The sequence below is a fragment of the Meriones unguiculatus genome, chromosome 17 (genome assembly GCF_030254825.1).
Source record: "Meriones unguiculatus strain TT.TT164.6M chromosome 17, Bangor_MerUng_6.1, whole genome shotgun sequence".
NCBI lineage: Eukaryota > Metazoa > Chordata > Mammalia > Rodentia > Muridae > Meriones > Meriones unguiculatus.
Genome location: NC_083364.1, coordinates 19,130,384 through 19,147,925, shown reverse-complemented (window position 1 = coordinate 19,147,925; position 17,542 = coordinate 19,130,384). Strand labels below are relative to the sequence as shown.

The 17,542-nt window shown below is 38.4% G+C and overlaps 1 protein-coding gene across 1 annotated transcript; it reads left to right on the top strand.

Moving 5' to 3' along the window:
* Positions 1-1,172: 1,172 nt before the first annotated feature.
* LOC110546210 (zinc finger protein 345-like) lies at positions 1,173-16,465 on the top strand. Its single transcript, XM_060371246.1, has 4 exons — positions 1,173-1,305; positions 12,680-12,806; positions 13,002-13,059; positions 13,802-16,465. The coding sequence occupies exons 1-4, from the start codon at positions 1,303-1,305 to the stop codon at positions 16,092-16,094; spliced, it is 2,481 nt and encodes an 826-aa protein (XP_060227229.1). The 5' UTR covers positions 1,173-1,302; the 3' UTR covers positions 16,095-16,465.
* The last annotated feature ends 1,077 nt before the right edge of the window (positions 16,466-17,542 follow it).

Here is a 17,542-nt window from a genome sequence, read left to right as displayed (position 1 = left end):
GCCATATGTCTGAAGGACAATTTGGAAGAGTGGGTTCTCTCCTTGGTGTTTAACTGAGGCCCTCAGACTTGGATGCAAGTTCCTTTACTCAGAGAGCTAGCTGGTTCTTGCACATCCTATACTCCATCTATTTCTAGTAGTGCTTTTTTTATTTTTGGTGTATAGAATACTGCATAATCATTCTAGAGGCTCTGCCATGGTTGGCCTTTTGGTATGCAGGGCTATCAAAGGCTTTCTCAGAGGCCCTGATAATAGCCCCAAGAGAATACTACTTTTTAGTCTTGCCCAAGGAAAGGCATGGGAAATTCTGGTGCTAGAGCAAGCATCTTGAAGGAATCAAGGCAGCCAGGCTATTCAGCTTGAGAGCCTGTGGTTTTTAGGCTCATGGCTACTGTGTATGCGCTGTGAGAAAGCCGTTGTTCTTCTTGCCAACATTGCTAAATTATTTTTCTGCTGACTTTCTCATTCTCTACGTGCAAGTAAGGTATCAGAGCTGTACATCTTACTAAACTTGCTTAACATGAGCCATCAGCTTATGCAAGACATACTGCTGCCACACTTTTCTATCTTTGTCTTCTCATTTCAGGCACTCACTCTCATTAGTGTTTCTTTGTGTGTCCCTTGCTGTCCTGGAACTAACTGTAGACCAGGCTTAAATTTTGATCTTTTGTCTTCATTTCCAAAGTACTGGCCTGATAGGCATATGCTACCACAGAAGGCTGGGAAGTGTTATTGTTTTGGGAAGTGTTAATGTTCAGCTGAGATATATGTGCGCTATATCCTAGGTGGCCTTTTAAAAATGGCTGCTGCCTGGTGACTATCAATTCGGTGATATAAACTTGCCCTGGATAGAATGGGTGCCCTTTCAGCTGTGAGGCAGGGGACTCACTCCACTGCACATTGTTTAGTGTTCTTTGCATGCTTAGATGAAGGAGGAGTGTGCTTCCTGAGTGCAAGATAGTGCAGGACTGGCTTTTCAGTACAGCCTCAAGTTCTACTGCAACGGCAGCTCTCCAGCTCTGGGAAGGTTTCCTTCCTGGTGTGGAAGGCAGGGCTGGGAACCACCGTGCTGAGTCACTTTGCAGCACTCTGTTACTAAGAGAGCTGTTGCTGTCACTTAGGCCTCACTAGCCAATCAGGGTCTCCAAGGCACCCACCAGTCACAATTGGGAGGGCATTTCCTGTCCGCCGAGCTGCATGCTGAGCTGTGGGCCTGAGGAAGGGCCTGGTTTTTCTGTGTTTTGTGCTGTTACTTACTGACAGGAGTTGGGAGAAGAAGTAGGATAAGTAGGAATCTACATAATGGTGAGCAAGGGGACACCATCCCCAAGGGGCACGCTACCTCGGGAGCTCCTGTGGAGTTCAACCTGGACTATGCTAATGGAAAACATGGCTCAGTGCCCTGTCCGATTCCCTTTGGTCCCCTGAGGTCCCTGTCCTTCCCAGGCAGAGCTGTACCTCTGAATGACTTAGTTCCGCTGGCTGTGTCTGTACAGAATGTGGGGAGCAGGAGCCCTTGTGTGAGAACATCTTTGTTTATACTACCATGTAGTGGGAGAGCCTCCGCTGATTTTATGGTCTCCGGGTATGGCACATTTGCTCTCTTGCAGAGCTCTTTGTCTAGTGTCTTCGAGAAGTTCTGCCCTTGGAATTTAACAATCAAGTGTAGGATTCATGTGGAGTTAATTCTGTATGTGGTGTGAAGTCTGTGTTATTAAAATATTTGCATTTAGATTCCATGGTGGTCCCTTAACATGTGTTAGTAAGGTCACACGTACTGTGTCTCTTGGTTTCATATGTTAAAATTGAATTTACCTTAATCGTTTTTTTCCTCTGTTTGCTCAAGTGTTCTGTCAATCTTTTTTTTTTGTTTGTTTGTTTTGTTTTGTTTCTTTGAAGCATGATTTCTCTTTGTAGATCAGGCTGGCTTGGAACTCACTGAGATATGCCTGCTTCTACCTTCCTAGGGTGGGACTAAAAATCTGGGCCACTGCAGCCTAGCAAAATTACAGGCTTTATTATTGTTTTATTCCAAGTTTGAAGTCAAAGGATAACACTGTATGTACTTTGTATTCAATCTTACATTGCTCTCACCAGGACATATGCTGTGCAATTCTACTATGTGTCAATGAGAAGTAAAATGTAGAGTTGTTTCAAGCTAATAGGAAACCAAATTAACACCTGTTACATGGTTAGACTTTTTATTGGCAAGATTTAAAAGACTGTAACCGTAATCTGTCCCTTTCACTTTGTTTTTGCATGTATCTCTGTATTATACTTTCATTTAATCAATACGTTGCATTAGTTGAGCATGGGAGCTCACACCTGTCATCCTAGGACTTTGGAGGAAGACTCAGGCATTTCAAGACTAATGTGGTCCAAATACTGAGGACCAGGCTAGCTAAGCTACAAAGAGATCCTGTCTCAAAAATCACACACACAAGCATAAGAATGTGATTAAGTATAGGAATGAGACCATCTGTAGCCAGAATTTAACCAAATAGTGCTGATGGGATGGTTCAATAGGAAAAGTACTTGGTGTACAAGCTGATGACCTTAGGTTGATACAGAAATCCTTAGTGGAAGGGAGCACCAACTCTTGAATATTGTCCTCTAATCTTCAGACACTCAACAGGCCACTCTTGTGCCTGTCCTGACATGCAAATCCCCCACATACATCACACAGAGACACATAATAGGAAATTTTTTAGTTGTCTGTATCAGAAAAAAAAAGAATACTTTTTGGTCATGGATAATAATTACCCATTTTAATGGGATTAAAATATCATGTCAACCCCTGTATAGGTATTATTAAATAGATAATCTTTGCAATAAAAATTGTTTTCATGCATGCTCTTTGGTTGATGGTTTAGTTTGTGATCTTCCATCAGTGCAGGTTTGTTTACTCTGTAGATCTTTAATTCAATTTCATTGATTAATCAATTAGTCTGTTTCTATTCCAGGACCATGCAATTTTTATTACTATTGCCCTGTAGTACATCTTGAAGTCAGGGATGGAGATACTGCCAGAAATTCTTTTACTTATAGGCTTTGTTTTAAGTATTCTGATTTTTTTTTTGTTGTTGTTGTTTTTCCATGTGAAGTTTAGAATTGTTCTTTCATGGTCTGTGAAGAATTTTGTTATTTTCATGGGAATTGCATTGAATCTTTAGGTAGCCATTTTTGCTTGTGTAAATTCTACCCGTGCCTGAGCATGGGCGATCTTTTCATATTCTGATACCTTCTTACATTTCTGTTTTTGGAGACCTGAAATTCTTTTCATACAGCTCTTTCACTTCCTTGGTTAGAGTTACCTCAAGGTACTTTATATTACTTGTGTCTACTGTGAAGGTTGTTGTTTCTTTAATTTCATTCTCAGCCCATTTGTCGTTTGTTTATAGGCGAGTTACTGACTTTGTCTTTCTTTCTTTTTTTAAAATTTCGGATCAGCCACTTTGCTGAAGGTGTTTATTAGCTGTACGAGTTCTCTGGTAGAATTTTGGTGGTCACTTATATATACTATCATAGTGTGTACGAATAGGCATTCTTGGACGTCTTCCTTTCCAATTTGTATCCTCCTTGATCTCTTTTAGTTGTCTTACTGCTCTAGCTAGAATTTCAATTACTATATTCAAGAGATACGAGGAAGGTGGGTAGCCTTGTCTTGTCCCTGGTTTTACTGGAATTGCTTTGAGTTTCTCTTCATTTAATTTGATGTTGACTATTGGCTTGTGCATATAGCCTTCATTATGTTTAGGTATGGGCCTTGTATCCCTGATCTCTCCAAGACCTTTATTATGAAGGGGTGTTGGATTTTATCAAAGGCTTTTTCTTCATCTAATGAGATGATCATGAGATTTATTTTTTCAGTTTGTTTATATGCTGGATTACATTGACGGGTTTTCATATATTGAACCCATTCTTGCATCCCTGTGATGACGTCTGCTTGCTTGATCATGGTGGATGATTTCTTTGATGTGTTCTTGGATTGTGAGTGTCTTACTGAGTATTTTCGTATCAATGTTCATAAGGGATGTTGGTCTAAAATTTTCTTTCTTTGTTGAGTCTTTGTGTGGTTTAGGTATTAAGGTAACTGGCTTCATAGAATGAGTTTGATACTGTTCCTTCTGTTAATATTTTTTGAAATAGTTTGAGGAGTATTGGTATTAGCCTTTCTTTGAACGTCTCATAGAATATTGTGCCAAAATCATCTGGCATTAGGCTTTGATTGGGAGACTTGATGACTACTTTTATTTCCTTAGGGGTTATAGGACTGTTTAAACTGTTTGCTTGATCTTGACTTAACTTCGGTAAGTGAATTTATCAAGAAAATGTTCATTTTTTTCTTAGATTTTTTTCCAATTTTGTGGAATATTAAAGTAAGACAAAACCATTCTTTGAATTTCCTCAAAATCTATAGTTATGTTCGCCTTTCCATTTCTGATTTTGGTAATTTGGATACTGTTTCTCTGCTTTTCAATTATTAGTTTCACTAGGGTTTGTCTAGTTGATCTTTCTCAAAGAAGCAGCTCTTGGTTTCATTTTTTTTTGTATTGTTCTCTTTGTTTCTAATTTATTGATTTGAGCCCCAAGTTTGATTATTAACTGATGTCTACTCCTCTTGGATGTGTTTGCTTTTCTTTATTCTAGAGCTTTTAGGTGTGTTTTTAAATTGCAGAATGAAAATTCTCTAGTTTCTTTTATGAAGTCACTTAGTGCTATGAACTTTTTCCTTAGCAGTACTTTTATTGTGTGCCATAAGTTTGGGTATGTTGTGCCTTCATTTTCATTGAATTCTAGAAAGTCTTTAATTTCTTTATTTCTTCCCTGGTCCAGTGGACATCGAATGGAGAGTTGTTTAGTTTCCATGAGTTTGTAGGTTTTTTCTTGTTTTCCTTGTTTTTGAAATCTAGCTTTAATCCATGGGGATTTGATAATATACAAGGAATTACTTTAATTTTCTTGTATCTGTCGAGGCTTGCTTTGTGACCAAGTGTTTCATTATTTTGGAGGAGGTTCCATGAGGTGCTGAGAAGAATGTGTATTTTTTTGTGTTTGGGTGAAATGTTCTGTAGATAACTGTTAGGTCCATTTGATTCATGGCATCTGTTACTTTAATTATTTTTCTGCTTAGTTTCTGTCTTGATGATATATCTATCCTTTGGTGAGAGTGGGTTGTTGAAGTCCTGACTATTAATGTGTGTGGATTGTTGTGTGATTTAAGCTTTAGTAATGTTTCTTTCATACATTTGAGTGCCCTTGTATTTGGGGCATGAATGTTCAAATTTGTGGTGGTCATCTTTGAGTATGAAGTGTCCTTCCTCATCTCTTCTGATTAATTTTGGATTTTAGAATGGCTACCTCAGCTTGTTTTTTTGGTCCATTTACTTGGAAAACCTTTATCTGGCCCTTGTCTCTGAGGGAATGTCTGTCTTTGTTGCTAAGGTATTTCTTTGTGTGTTTATATGCAGCAGAATGTTGGGTCCTCTTTACTCATCCATTGTGTTAGCCTGTCTCATTGATGTTGAGAGATGTTAATGAACAATGACTGCTAGTGCCTGTTATTTTGATGTTGTTGGTTGTAGTGTGTTTGTGTATTTCACTTCTTTTGGTTTTGCTGCAGTGGCGTTATTTATTTTCTGTTTTCCTGGGTGCAGTTTACTCCTTCAGTTGATGTTTTCCTTCTAGTGTCTTCTGTAAGTAAAGCTGGGTTTGTTTGTAGATATTGTTTAAAGTTTTTTTTTTTCGTGGAATATCTTGTTTTCTTTATTTATAGTGATTGATAATTTTGCTGGGTACAGTAGTATGGGCTGATAACTGTTTTCTCTTAGGGTCTGCATGACGTCTGTCCAGGCCTTTCTGGTTTTCACAGTGTGATTCTGTCCATTCTGCCTTTAGATGTTACTTGGCCTTTTTCTTTGCTCTGTATATTTAGTGCTTTGATTATTTTGTGGTGTGAGGATTTTCTGGTCCAATCTGCTTCATGTTCTGTAGGCCTCTTGTATGTTTATAAGCATCTCTTGCTTTGGGGGAATTTTCTTCTGTGATTTTGTTGAAAATATTTTGTGGAGCTGGGAATATTTTTTTTCTTTTATTGCTATAATTCTTAGGTTTCCTGTTCTCATAATATCTCATAATATCCTTGATGTCTTGTTTCAGCATTTTTTTTTTTTAGGTTTTTTTTGGCAGAGGTATCTAGTTCTTCAATTTTATATTCTACACAGGAGATTCTTTCATCTCTTGTATTCTATTGGTATTGTTTATCTCTCTAGTTTCTGTTTTTTTTTCTTTAAGTTTTCCATCTCCAGGGTTTCTTTAGCTTGTGTTTTCTTTATTGTTTCTATTTGCAATTTCAAGTCTTGAGCCATCTTATTCATTTCCTTCACCAGTTTGTTTTCATTTTTCTGTGTTTCTTTAGGTGTTTCTGAGCCTCTTTTTTTTTTTTTTGCTTGTATTTTCCTGTATTTCTTTAAGGGGTTTATTAGTTTCTTCCTTAAATGCCTCAGTCATCTTTCAAAATAGATTTAAGGTCTTTATCTTGTGTTTCAGCTAAGTTAGGGTATCCTGGGGTGCTTGCAGTGGGAAAACTGGGTTCTCGGGGTACCATATTGCCCTGACACTTTTTTTTTGTTGATTTTGTTCTTACACTGGCCAGCCCGTGGGTGAGGACAGGGGTCCAGTCTGAGGGACTGAGAGTCCCCAGAGTCACTACATAGACACTGGGAGTTGGGTGAATGCAGTCCGAGGATGAGCAGGCTGGTTTATTCATGGAAGAGAGGGCACGTTACATAGCTTTGGGTAACCAGTCAGGTTCCTCCACACCATCTCTGAGCCTGTCATTAGTTGTTGGTCTCTGGGCAGGCTCCCCAACAGCAGGACATGCATCCTTAGCCTGACTACTTCCATAGTCACATCAGCAGCAGAAATGGCCCCAGGCTGTGAGCCCCATTGGTCCCTTGCTGGGAATGCCCCCAGTTGTTGGCTGGTTGTTCCTGGTTCCCTTCTGAATTTCTTAAGGATGACCGAAGAGCCCTGGGCAGGGGCCTGGAAGTTCCTGGTGCTGCCCTCCTCAGGATGGTGGGTATGGTTGTATATTGGTTGCTTGATCTTAGGGAATAGCCTGCAGTTCTCCTCAGTTAGCTGTGTCCCAATTAGAACCTTAAGCAGTGAATTGGAGTTGGGGTGTCTAGCCTGTATGCTCCAGAGGATGGGCAGGTTTCCTCAGGAAACCACTAGCCCTCCTCTTGCTGGGAGAACTTCCTGAGTCAGCAGCCCCGTCACTCACTTGTTTGTTCCTTGGTCTCTGGGTTCAAACTGCCTAGATACCATGTGGGCTGGTTGCTGCCTTTTTGGAGTGAGATCCTATATGCTCCTGAGGTCTGGCTGGTTTCCTCAGAGGAGATTGACAGAATGGTGGACTGGAGGCTGGTCCCAGGAGTTGGGTAGCCAGAGGCTGTAATTTTGGGTCCCTGGAACCTGGGACCCAAAGAAGATGAGAAAAGTTGGGTGGGTAGAGGCTGGAACTGGTTGTCCCAGAAGCCAGTAGCCTTTCCCGGAATGGTGGGAAGATCCATGTTGCTAGAGGCTGAAACTGTGCATTCCTGGCACCCTGTACTACCCTTTCTTGGTTCGGTCTACTCAATACCACACTTTGTCTTGTCACTCTTTGGCTGAGAGACAGCTAGGTTGTTTCCAATGTCTGGCTAATTAAGAATAAAGCCCCCTCCCCCCCAAAAAAAATAAAGCCTCTAGGAACGTAGTTGAACAAGTGTCATTGTGGTATGGTGGAGCATTTTTGGGTATATGCCCAGGAATGGTATAGCTGGGTCTTGAGGAAGATCTATTTCTTTTTCTCCAAGAAACCTACACATTGATTTCCAAAGTAGTTGTACAAGTGTGCACTCCCACCAGCATATGCTATCACTTCATTTTTGCTCTTAGCCATTAGAGATGCCTCTGTTGAGAGATCCCTGTTTAGCTGTTTTTTAACCCATCTTTTAATTGGGTTATTTGGTTTGTTGTTTAATTTCTCGAGTTCTTTATATATTCTGGATATTAGCACTTAGTCAGATCAAGGGTTGATGAAGATCTTTTCCCATTCTGTAAGCTGTCGTTTTGACCTATGGTTGGTGCCCTTTCCCATTCAGAAACTTTGCAGTGTCATGAGGTCTCATATATTAATTGTTGATCTGAGTGTCTGAGCTATTGGTGTTCTGTTCAAGAAGTAGTATCCTGTGACAATGTTCAAGTCTCTTCCCCACTTTCTCTTCTAATAGATTCAGTATAACTCCTTTTATGTTGAAATCTTTTTTGAGTTTTGTGCACAGTCATAAATCTGCAACAATATTTGCATTCTTCTACATGCAGGCATCCAGTTAGGCCAGGACCATTTGTTTAAGTTTCTTTTTTTTTTTTTTTTTCCATTTTATGGTTTTGGCTGCTTTGTCAGAAATCAGGTTTGTATAAGTGAGTGCGTTTATTTCTGAGCTATCAATTCAATTTCATTGATCAACTTTTCTGTTTCTGTTTTTATGCCACTAGCGTTTGTTTATTACTATTGCTTTGTAATACAGCTTGTGATCAGGTATGATGATATCTCCAGGAGTTCTTTTGTTGTATAGAATGGTTTTAGCTATTCTGGGTCTTTTAGTTTTTTATACAAAGTTTAGGATTGCTCTTTCAAGGTCTGTGAGAAATCCTGTCAGAATTTTGATGGGAATTGCAATAAATGAGTCTGTAGATTGCTTTTGGTAAGATATCCCTTCTTACTATGGGAGATCTTTCCATCTTCAAATATCTTTTTCAGTTTCTTTCTTCAAAAACTTTCACATTTTCTGGATGATGGTGCCACATGCCATTAGTCCCTGCACTTGGGAGGCAGGGTCAGATGGGTCTTTGTTAGTTCAAGGCCAGCATGGTCTACAGTGCAAGGATTGTAAGGTAGCCAAGGATTGCAGGATAGCCAAGACTACATAGAGAAACCCTGTCTCAAAAAAAAAAAAAAAAAAAAAAAAAGAAGTTCTTGTCATAAAAGTTTTACTTGCTTGGTTAGAGTTATACCCGGATGTTTTACATTATTAGTTGCTATTGTAAAGGGTGTTATTTCCCTAATTTTTTTTTTCAGGCTGTTTGTAGCTTGTATAAAGGAAGACTACTAATTTTTGTGAGTTAATTTTGTAAAGAGCAAGTTTACTGAAGGTTTTTAGCATCTGTGGGAGTTCTGTGGTAGAATTTTGGGGTCACTTATGTATACTATTATATTATCTGCAAATTGGAATACTTTGACATCTTTTCTGTCTACACTTCCTATAGCAGGAAGTATAGCTGGCCTGATAGGTGTGCCACCATAGGGGGCTGGTAAAGTATTAATGTTTAGGCTAATAATGTGCAGCTGAGAGAAATTATAATAATCCTGAGGTTGCCCTGTTAAAATTGCTGATGCATGGTGAGTATCAATCATGTGGTTTAAATTTCACCTGAATGGGCTGGATACATTTTCCACTCTGAGGTAGGAGAATTGCTGCACTGCAGAGTGCATGATGGTCTGCATATGCTAAAGACCCAGAGTGCTTGAGAAAGAAGGTGTTGCAGTTCAGGCACAATTTCTACTACAATGGGTCTGGGACAGTTCTGTGCTTTTGGTGGAAGCTAGAGCTGGGAATCACTGCTGAACGCCTTTACAGGATTGTGTCCCTAACAGCTTCTCTCAATACTCAGGCCTCAGTAGCCCAATAGGGCCTTAGGTAGGTGGGCATACCTGTCAGAATGTGGGAGGACCCTTCCAGTCTGCCATTCTGCAGGCTCATATTTGGGCCTGAGGGACTGTCTAGTGGCTCCCTGTGCTGCACTGTGGACCACTGGTGGGAGCTCTGAGAATAGCAGGAGCTAGTTCAGAAACTGCATCATGGTGAGTGAGAGGTCACAGTCCACATGGGGAAGAGCCACAGGAGCCAGTAGGGGTCTTGGCAAGGGCTGTCCTGTGAGGTCCCTTGAGGTCATGTGAGGTCCAGACAATGCCTTGACTTATACTGAGGTTCTAGCACAAGTTTCTGCAATTCCCAGGCAGAAGCAGGACCTCTGAATGACTGCTCAGTTGCCTGTGTCTGTGCAGACCATGGGGAGCCGGAGCTCTTTTGTGTCATCATCTTTGTTTCTGACATCACCATGTAATGAGCATGACTGAGCTCCTTTAATTTTCTGCATGAAAGGTAGTTTACTATCTTGGAGAGCTGTAGCTTCTCTAGTATCTTATCAAAGTTTTTCACCTTGCACTAAACATTCAGTTGTATTTTTATTTCTAATCTTTTTTCTGTGTTATGTTGATCTCTTTATTTTTCCCTGGAAAGTATAGTTTTTACTGTAGCGATATGCAAAGGTTGGAAGTCAGAGGATGTCAATATTTATGCTCTTTATGTTGATCATATGTTGATGTTGTGTTGATCGTCTTTTTCATATCGTATGACCTCTTGTAACCTGTTTTCTCTTGTTTTGTAGCATAAATTGTTAGATATTTTATTGGATCTTTTTTAAATCAATAGCTCAGGTTCTATAGCTGTAATATAATATTAACATAATATCCAAGATGGGATGTGGTTTTTGCTCAAGGTTAGCTCAGCTCCTTCCTAACATCTAATCCTGTATGTGGTACACGTCTCAGTGGGATTCACACTTCTCAAAGGTTATGTGTGCACTGTTTAACACATTAGTTAGGTGAGCATTAATACAGACAGGAATTGTGTAGGCAAGTTAGGTTCAGAGAGAAGAATTCAGTGGTCTCAACAAGAGACAGTTGAGTCCATCCATATACATGAACACATAAATTATAACCGTGTAAGCCAAACATTGTAAGCAATGTGTTTTACCTTATCCTCAGTCTCCTTCCAGAACATTTTGTTTGGTTCTATCTTTATCACAGTTACGTATGGTCTGGGCTTCCCAGTAGGTTTTCAGTCTTGTCTTGGTCCAATATTTTCTCTGGTCTTTAAAGGGAAATGTGTGTTCTGTTTCATTGTGTGACATGTAGATGTAATTTGTGTTTTTATTTTATAAAATATCGTAATCAAGAGATTGTCTTGAGTGCAAGAAGAAATTTGGACATTTTAACAGTGTCAGGTCTATTATATAATATGGGTGTATTTAAAATCAGATTAAGTGCATTTTTCACCATGGGTTGACTGTGATCCTCTCAGGACTTAGGTCAACGTGATGGATTCAAGAAAAAGTCTCCAAGGTAGGATGATGTGCCTGAGCATTTGTCTCTGTGGTGACATTTGTCATTGTGGTGCTTATGAAATCCATAGTAGGAGTATTTCTGGAGGATGTTCCTTTCATACAAAGGGTATTGGGTTTTTATATCCTTGCTTCACTTCCCCTTCTTTGTGTGATTGAAACTGAGAAGGCCCTTACCTTGTCATATAGAAACATCACTACTATTATAGACTCCATCCCTAAACAATGTAAGCTAAAATAGAAAACAATTTCTTTTCCTAGCTAAACCATTTTTCTTGCCTTGTATTTTTATGGTTTTTTTTTTTTTCTGATTGAATTACAGTTTTGTACACGCCAAGCATTTGCTCTTTTGCAGAGCTTTATTCAAATCATGACTTTTGATCTTTGTCAGAGGGCATCATTTTTCAGACCAAGATAGCATGTGTTCATGACATTAGTACTGATCTCCTGGACCAATAGGTTTCAGGAGATAGGTAACATTCTCCCTAAATCTGTGTATTATTTTTTTACTTTTTAAAATAATTTTGAAATGTATGCATGGCTCTCTTGCATGTATGTGTGCCTTAAGATGACAAACTGAAGCCAGAACACAGCATTGGAGTCTCTTTACCTGGAATTAGAAATGGATGCGAGCCTCCATGTGGGCACTGGGGATTGATTATTGTTCTCTTCAAAAGTAACATGTAATCTGAGTTTTGGCCCATCGTTATGTGCTCATCATTTTGTTATTTTTCTTGTTGTTTTATTGGTTAGAATCCACATTTGCTTTACTGAGTATGTTTTTGAGAACTCTCTTATCTGTTAGTAACTTATTAAAAGTGCATCCCTTCCTAGGAACGTCATATTAACCATACAGTTTTAAAGGGCTCACGCCAGTTTTCTGACAGACAAGTACAGGATTGGAATGAATGTTTAATTCTTTGGAGGAAACTTGAGTGAACTCATGAGTGTACTGTATCGTTTTTGCTTTGTTTGTTTGAGATAGGGTCTCACTATGTACTTTTGGCTGTTCTGTAAATCTTTCCATCCAACAGGCTTGCCTGGAAATCAGAGTTACACATGTTTCTTCCTCCTGAACTTTGGGATAAATGGTGTGTACCACCATGCCTGTTTTTTCTGTGTGTGTGTGTTTTCTTTTTCTGAAGTTAATAATTTTGGTAGAATAATTTTACTGTCATTACTATGTGGTGTTGCTGTGTTTGTATGTCTCTGTTTATATGTTGCTGTGCATTTCTCCTGCAATGCTATGGTCTATTCACTTGACACAGAAATGGATGGCATCCTTCATTTTCTGTTTCCTTCTTAAATGAGTTGGTGAATGCATTTGAAATTGTATGACACAGAATATTTCAAGTACACAGAATTATGTGAATATATTCTCAATGGAGTGTACTTTTAGAATGCACTCAGACATACCATTTTTATTATGTACATGTATTGAACATTTTAGGATGCAGTGACCTATGAGGATGTGCATGTGAACTTCACTCACGAAGAGTGGGCTTTGCTGGATCCTTCCCAGAAGAGTCTTTACAAAGATGTGATGCTGGAAACTTACTGGAACCTCACTTTTGTAGGTAAGACTGTGACTTTTTTCTTTACTATTTTACTTAAGAGGACAAACTTTTTGAAAGTGGTCAGTTTCTCTGATTTCATTGTCAACAGGGGAGCATGTGGTGAATAAATCAAGCATTGATCTAATGTTCACTGAGGATTGTAATTTCAGGTTTGCTACTCACCAGTAATACACATTTTCTGGTACTGAATTTTAGGCTATACATGGAAAGAGTGCAATACTGAACATTGTCAAAGTTTTGGAAGACAAAGAAGGTAATTCTCATGTGCAAGTTAATATGTATGTGCCTTTAAAGAAATTTTAATGTACCCTAAAGTTTTAATGAAAAATAACAGTGAAAATAAGTTTAGATTTTTGATGATTACTAAATTCCCAGAAAAACATCTTTCTCAATGCCAGGTAGCTTATTAATGTTTGGAGAATGTTCTTTTAAGAAACCACACAAAAAGCCAGGTCTTGGTGGGACATGACCTTATCTTAGCACTCAGGAGGCAGAGGCAGAGAGATCTCTAAGACTGAGACTTGCCTAGTCTACAGAGTGAGTTTCCAGAAAGCCCTGGCTATGCAGAGAAACTGTCTCAAAACACAGATAACAAACTTCACCCCACCTTTCAAAAACAAAAAGTTAGAACAAGATAAGACAAGGAAATGATGCCTTAACAGATGTCACAATTGAAATCATATCCACATGAGAGCCATGTTTTGGAATTGTCCGTCCATTTAGTTTCTTACCACCCAATTATCAGAAAAACGCATGCAAATTGATAAGGATATTGGTGTATCTGCAAGGCTCTGTATAAGGAAATCATCCATATTACAGCTAATGTCCCTCACATGCTTGTAGTGACTTTCCCTACTTTAGTGAGAAGTTCATGAAAGAAAAGAAGGTTGTGGTGGAGAAACCTGAATTCCTATACTACAAATGTGTGAGACAGAAATGGTTAGATGATGCAAATACAATGTGAAAATGTTTTATTTGTGATTCTTTGTTACTAGGCATATCATTTGTCACTCTGGATACAAGCTATATGAGCAGAAAAGAGATGGAAAGAAGCAATGTACCTTTGCATCTCCCAGATCAAGGAGAAGATACGTGGTAGTCCCCCCTATGAGAGGACATGATGACTGTGATACAAGTTTACAATTAATTGGTTTTCCAACTCTCGTGGGAATAGTTCAACAAACTCACAGTGCAGAAGGAACTCATGAAAACAGGGAATATGGAAATTCATCTGCCTGTCCTTGTTCACTTTGCACATTTAATATATCTCACCCTATAGGAAAAATTTGTAGCAGTAATCAGTGTGGTAAAGCTGTGAGTTCTTTTTTCTTTCAAAAATGTGAGAACACTCATTTGGAAAAAGAAAGTTTTATGTATGAGCCATGTGATAAAGGCTTTAGCTCTCGCAGGAATCTTGAAACATATAAAACAACCAATGATAAAGACGATCTCAATGAATGTAATCAATGTGATAAAGCCTTTAGATCAGATTCCTCTTTGCAATTACTCCAAAGAAGTCATTTGCAAATAAAACCCTATGAATATCAAGGTGATAAAGCTGCTGCTCACCATAGTCTTCAAGAACCTCGATCTCATACTAGAAAGAAAAGGTATGAATATCTTCAATGTGTTAAAACCTTTACACGTTCCAGTTATCCTCAAATACATGAACAAATTAAGACAGAAGAGAAACCTTTTAAATGTTATGAATGTGGTAAAGTCTTTGCACAGAGCAGCCTGCTTCAGAAGCATGAAAGAATTCACACTGGAGAGAAACCCTGTGAATGTAATCAATGTGGTAAAGTTTTTTCATGTAATGCTTATCTTAAAATACATAAAAGAATTCACACTGGAGAGAAGCCCAGTGAGTGTAATCAATGTGGTAAAGTCTTTTCATGTAATGCTTATCTTAAAATACATAAAAGAATTCATACTGGAGAGAAACCCTATGAATGTAATCAATGTGGTAAAGTCTTTTCATGTAATGCTTATCTTAAAATACATAAAAGAATTCATACTGGAGAGAAACCCTATGAATGTAATCAATGTGGTAAAGTCTTTTCATATAATGGTAATCTTAAAATACATAAAAGAATTCACACTGGAGAGAAACCTTATGAATGTAATCAATGTGGTAAAGTCTTTTCATGTAATGGTAATCTTAAAATGCATAAAAGAATTCACACTGGAGAGAAACCCTATGAATGTAATCAATGTGGTAAAGTCTTTTCTTGTAATGGTTATCTTAAAATACATAAAAGAATTCACACTGGAGAGAAACCCTATAAATGTAATCAATGTGGTAAAGTCTTTTCATGTAATAGTTACCTTAAAATCCATAAAAGAATTCACACTGGAGAGAAACCCTATAAATGTGATCATTGTGGTAGGGCCTTTGCATATAAAAGTGTTCTTCAAAATCATGAAAGAAGCCATACTGGAGAGAAACCCTATCAATGTAATCAATGTGGTAAAGCCTTTGCACGAAATGGTGATCTTCAAATGCATGAAAAAACTCATACTGGAGAGAAACCATATAAATGTAATCAGTGTGCTAAAACCTTCACACGTAACAGTGATCGTCAAATTCATGAAAGAAATCATACTGGAGAAAAACCTTATGAGTGTAATCAATGTGGTAAAGCTTTTGTAAGTAACAGTAAACTTCAAAAACATAAAAGAAGTCATACTGGAAAGAAACCGTATGAATGTAATCAATGTGGTAAAGCCTTTGTACGTAACAGTAATCTTCAAAAACATAAAAGAAGTCATACTGGAGAGGAACTGTATGCATGTAGTCAATGTGGTAAAGCTTTTGTATACAAGAATTATCTTCAAATGCATGAAAGAAGTCATACTGATGAGAAACCTTTTCAATGTCATCAATGTGGTAAGGACTTTACATGTAAGACTAATTTTCAAAAACATAAAAGAATCCATACTGCAGAGAAACGTTATGAATGTGTTCAGTGTGGCAAAGCCTTTCTAAGTAACAGTAAACTTCAGAAACATAAAAGAAGCCATACTGGAGAGAAACCTTATGCATGTAATCAATGTGGTAAAGCCTTTGCACAGAACAGTAATCTTCAGAGGCATGAAAGAACTCACACTGGAGAGAAACCCTATGCATGTAGTCAATGTGGAAAAGCCTTTACACAGAAGAGTCATCTTCAAGAGCATGATAGAATTCATACTGGAGAGAAACCCTATGAATGTAATCTCTGTGGTGAAGCTTTTGCATATAAAAATGTTCTTCATAGGCATAAAAGAAGCCATACTGGGGAGTAACCCTATGAATGTAATCAATGTGCTACATAATTTGCTCAGAACAGTGTTCTTTGGAAGCATGAAAGAATTTATAGTGGAGAGAAATCCTATGAAAGTAATCAGTGTGGTAAAGCCTTTACATGTAACTGTGATCTTCAGATGTGTGAAATAAGTCATACTGGAGAGAAACTGTAAATGTAATTAATGTGGGAAAGCCTTTGCACAAAACAGTCATCTTTAGAGGCATGAGTTATGGTCATCTTAGAAACCACATGTATGTAATGAATACTATAAAGCCTTTTCACAGAAGAGTTATCTTTTTAGTTATGAAAGAAATACTGAACAAAAACTCTATGAACATAATGTCATAAATAAAATTTAGCAACTTAAAAGTTTTTTTTTCCAGAGATTTATTACATATACAGTGATGTGCCTGCAGGTCAGAAGAGGACACCAGATCTCATTATAGATCATTGTGAGCCACCATGTTATTGCTGGGAATTGAACTCAGGGCCTCTGGAAGAGTAGTCTCATAACCTCTGAACCATCTCTCCAACCTATCTAGCAACTTTTAAAAGCATGAGGCAATTCATACTGGTTAAAAAAAAAACATTAACCTTATGTGTGAGGTATATCCTCCACTATACATGTATTTTGTCCACTAATCCTTCTCACTGGTGCTTCAGTAAGATTTGTGCAAATGCTCAAATCATTAAAATACTGTGTCCTGAAAACAAGTAACAGGACAGGAGCCTATCACTGAGGGCCTCTGAAAGTCTCTACCAAACAGTGTATCAAAGCAGATACTAAGACTCATAACCAAACCTTCAGCAGAGTACAGGTAATCATATGAAAGAAGGGGGAGTTAGATTTGGAGAGGACAGGAACTCCACAAGAAGCAAATATATCTTGGCACAGGGGTCTTTTATGAGACTGTATCTCCAACCAAGGACCAGTATGGATATAACCCCTGCTCGGATGTAGCCCATGGTAGCTCAGTATCCAAGTGGGTACCCTAGTAAGGGGAACAGAGACCATTTTGGACAAGAACTCAATGGGTGCTTCTTTGACCTCTCTCCCCTACCCAAGGGAGGAGCTTCCCTGCTAGGCCACAGAGGACTTTGCAGCCAGACCTGAAGATAACCTGATAAGCTAGGGTCAGAAGAAAGAGGAGGAGGTCCTTCCTTATCAGTGGACTTGGAAAGGGGTAGGGAGAAGATGAGGGAGGGAGGGTGGGATAGGGCGAGAATGAGGGAGTGGGCTACAGCTGGGATACATAGGTAGTAAATGGTAACTAATATTAAAAAAATAAAAATTTAATTAAAAAATACTGTTTCCTTTCAAATTGTAAATATACTGTTTCCAAGAATACAGAAACATAGGAATTGCTTTACCGGTTGAAATTACTGCAATGAAAAATTCCAAGAAATATTAGTGCTGTTCATCAAAACACTGATGGTTCTTAAAAT